This window comes from Sinocyclocheilus anshuiensis, unplaced genomic scaffold (genome assembly GCF_001515605.1).
Source record: "Sinocyclocheilus anshuiensis isolate Anshui unplaced genomic scaffold, SAMN03320099.WGS_v1.1 scaffold462, whole genome shotgun sequence".
Lineage (NCBI taxonomy): Eukaryota > Metazoa > Chordata > Actinopteri > Cypriniformes > Cyprinidae > Sinocyclocheilus > Sinocyclocheilus anshuiensis.
The window spans coordinates 229,562-232,243 of NW_015542340.1; the positions used below are offsets into that span (position 1 = coordinate 229,562).

The following is a 2,682-nucleotide window of genomic DNA, read 5'->3' on the forward strand; positions in this document are numbered from 1 at the left end:
TAGCCTTAACGAGACACATTTTATTCTTAAAATGCCATTACCACCACAGAAGTTCAAAATAAACAGATTATGTGTGGTGTGATGGAAATGACATTTCTTGGCTCGCACCAGCAGGGCAAATGTTGTAAGACATGGCGTCTTGAGGCCCTGTGAGGATGCAGAAATCACATATCGACTTGTGCTTGTCATGGTTTATTCTGAAAACATCACTGTCTGCAGCTGAGCAAATATAGTCTGTGGTGTTCCTGTTGACACGTTTACAGCCGTGTGTGTGTGTGTGTGTGTGTGTGTGTGTGTGTGTGTGTTTTGAAGATCTGCTGTATGCCATTGGTCCATGATTTTGTACATGTATTTTGTACATGCATCTTATGTCCCTGTAAATTATTTATTTTAAGTGGATTTAAATAAATTGTGTGTGTGTGTGTGTGTGTGTGTGTGTGTGTGTGTTTGTGTGTGTTTGCAGGAGCCGGTGGTCACCGCTCGCTTCAGTGCACTCAGTCCAGGCACACGTGTGGGTGGGATGTTTTACAAACCTGTCGAGCAGTTCATTCTTCCCAAGGTGACACGAGGAGAAAAGAGCATTTATAGGAAACCACCTACACTAATGACTAGTGACTAGATTAGTGTTTAACCATCATTAATGTAGTTGAATGCTGAATAGCACGTTACTGCCGCTGCTGGTTTCACTCACACTGGAGGACGTGATGTTTGTGAACTCGTCTTCATCTGCAGGGTTTTGAGGGAACTCTTCTGTGGGAGGCTTCGGATTCGACGGGCCTGATGTCTGTCAACACGTCTGCGGTCCACCTGAGTAATGGAGGAGGGGTGCTCAAGTTTGGATCTGTGAGGGAAACAACATCTGTTCATTCGGTTGTATTACAGCAGAACGCTTAAAGCGTGTATGAATGTGCAAAACGGCCCATTGTGATGCTTTAGGTGTTCTGGAGGGTTTCTTAAAGGCATAGTTCACCCAAAAATTAACATTTGCTTAAAATGATTCACCCTCAGTCCATCCTAGATGTAGGTGAGTTTGTTTCTTCATCAGATTTGGAGAAATGTAGCATCACATCACTGTCTCAGCAATGGATGCTCTGCAGTGAATGGGTGCCGTCAGAATGTCCAAGAGAGTCCAAACAGCTGATAAAAACATCACAATAATCCACAAGTAATCCACACCACTCCAGTCCATCAGTTAACATCTGGAGAAGACAAAAGTTGAAACAAATCCATCATTAAAGGGGTCATATGATGTTGCTAAAAAGAACATTATGTTGTGTATTTGGTGTAATGAAATGTGTTTATGCGGTTTAAGGTTCAAAAAACACATTATTTTCCACATACTGTACATTATTGTTTCTCCTCTATGCCCCGCCTTTCTGAAACGCGTCGATTTTTACAAAGCTCATCGGTCTGAAAAAGTGAGGTGTGCTGTGATTGGCCAGCTATCCAGTGCGTTGTGATTGGCCGAATACCTCAAGCGTGTGACGGAAATGTTACGCCCCTACCATACTGTGATGATGCCGTGTCCGGCCGGAGCGACGAGACAAAAACATGAAAACCCATTATAAACGAGGCATTTGTTGCATCCAGTGGGGACATAATCACGGATTATAATGATTTATACTGTCTTTTTACGCATTCCGTCGCATCTTTGGATTTGAGACTTTAGTCTTTGCAACTTTACAGATATTCTTTATGCACCAAGAGCTTGTAACACTCCACAAAGAGAATGGAAAAATTGAAATCACATCATATGACCCCTTTAAGACGTTTTTATCTTCAAACCATTGCTTCCTGCTAAAATATGAGTCCATAATCCATAACAGGAGATGGACTTTTTCACTGGAGGAACTTAGTGTCATTATGGATTATGGACTCGTATTTTGGCCAGAAGCAACAGTTTGAATGTCTTAATGCTGGATGTGTTTCAGCTTTTGTCTTCACAAGATGTTAACTGATGGACTGGAGTGGTATGGATTACTTGTGGATTATTGTGATGTTTTTATCAGCTGTTTGGACTCTCATTCTGACGGCACCCATTCACTGCAGAGCATCCATTGCTGAGACACTGATGCAATGCTACATTTCTCCAAATCTGATGAAGAAACAAACTCATCCACATCTTGGATGAACTGAGGGTGAGTACATTTTCAGCTAATTTTCATTTTTGGGTGAAATATACCTTTAATGGCCCAAATAAAGAGTCTCTGTGATATTCTGGTCTGTAGAAATGGCTCTTTTGTATTTTGAACAAACTTCTAACCTAAAGTATGAACAATAATGGTGCTTGACTTAGCAAACATCTAATTTTTTTTTAAAACATAATACTTAAGCAGTATCTTTTTAATGGTTATTTTCTGTATTTCTTCAGATAGAGGAGGGAATGTTGCCTCACAGGAGCGCTTTGGGCTTCCCGGGCTTAGCTGGAGGATTCACTTTTTCAGTGTACGGTACGATGAGATCAATTATGTAGTGTTTGTGTTCTGTGTGATTCAGCCTTGTGTTCTTATGATCAATAAATTGATGGATTTCAGTATTGTGACACCATGAAATAGAAATTAATGTACATACATACAATACCATTCAAAAGTTTTGGTCGGTTAGATTTTTAAAATGTTTTTAAAAGAAGTCTCTTTTGCTCACCAAGGCTGCATTTATTTGATCAAAAATACAGTAAAAACA

The 2,682-nt window shown here is 40.3% G+C and overlaps 1 protein-coding gene across 1 annotated transcript in view; it reads left to right on the forward strand.

Moving 5' to 3' along the window:
* b3galnt2 (beta-1,3-N-acetylgalactosaminyltransferase 2) overlaps positions 1-2,682 on the forward strand; it is a 22,551-nt gene that overhangs the window by 10,218 nt on the left and 9,651 nt on the right. Inside the window, exons 5-7 of the mRNA XM_016489705.1 lie at positions 464-559; positions 733-843; positions 2,372-2,450. Of these exons, the coding sequence (XP_016345191.1) occupies positions 464-559; positions 733-843; positions 2,372-2,450 (286 nt within the window). The remainder of the gene's footprint in view (positions 1-463; positions 560-732; positions 844-2,371; positions 2,451-2,682) is intronic.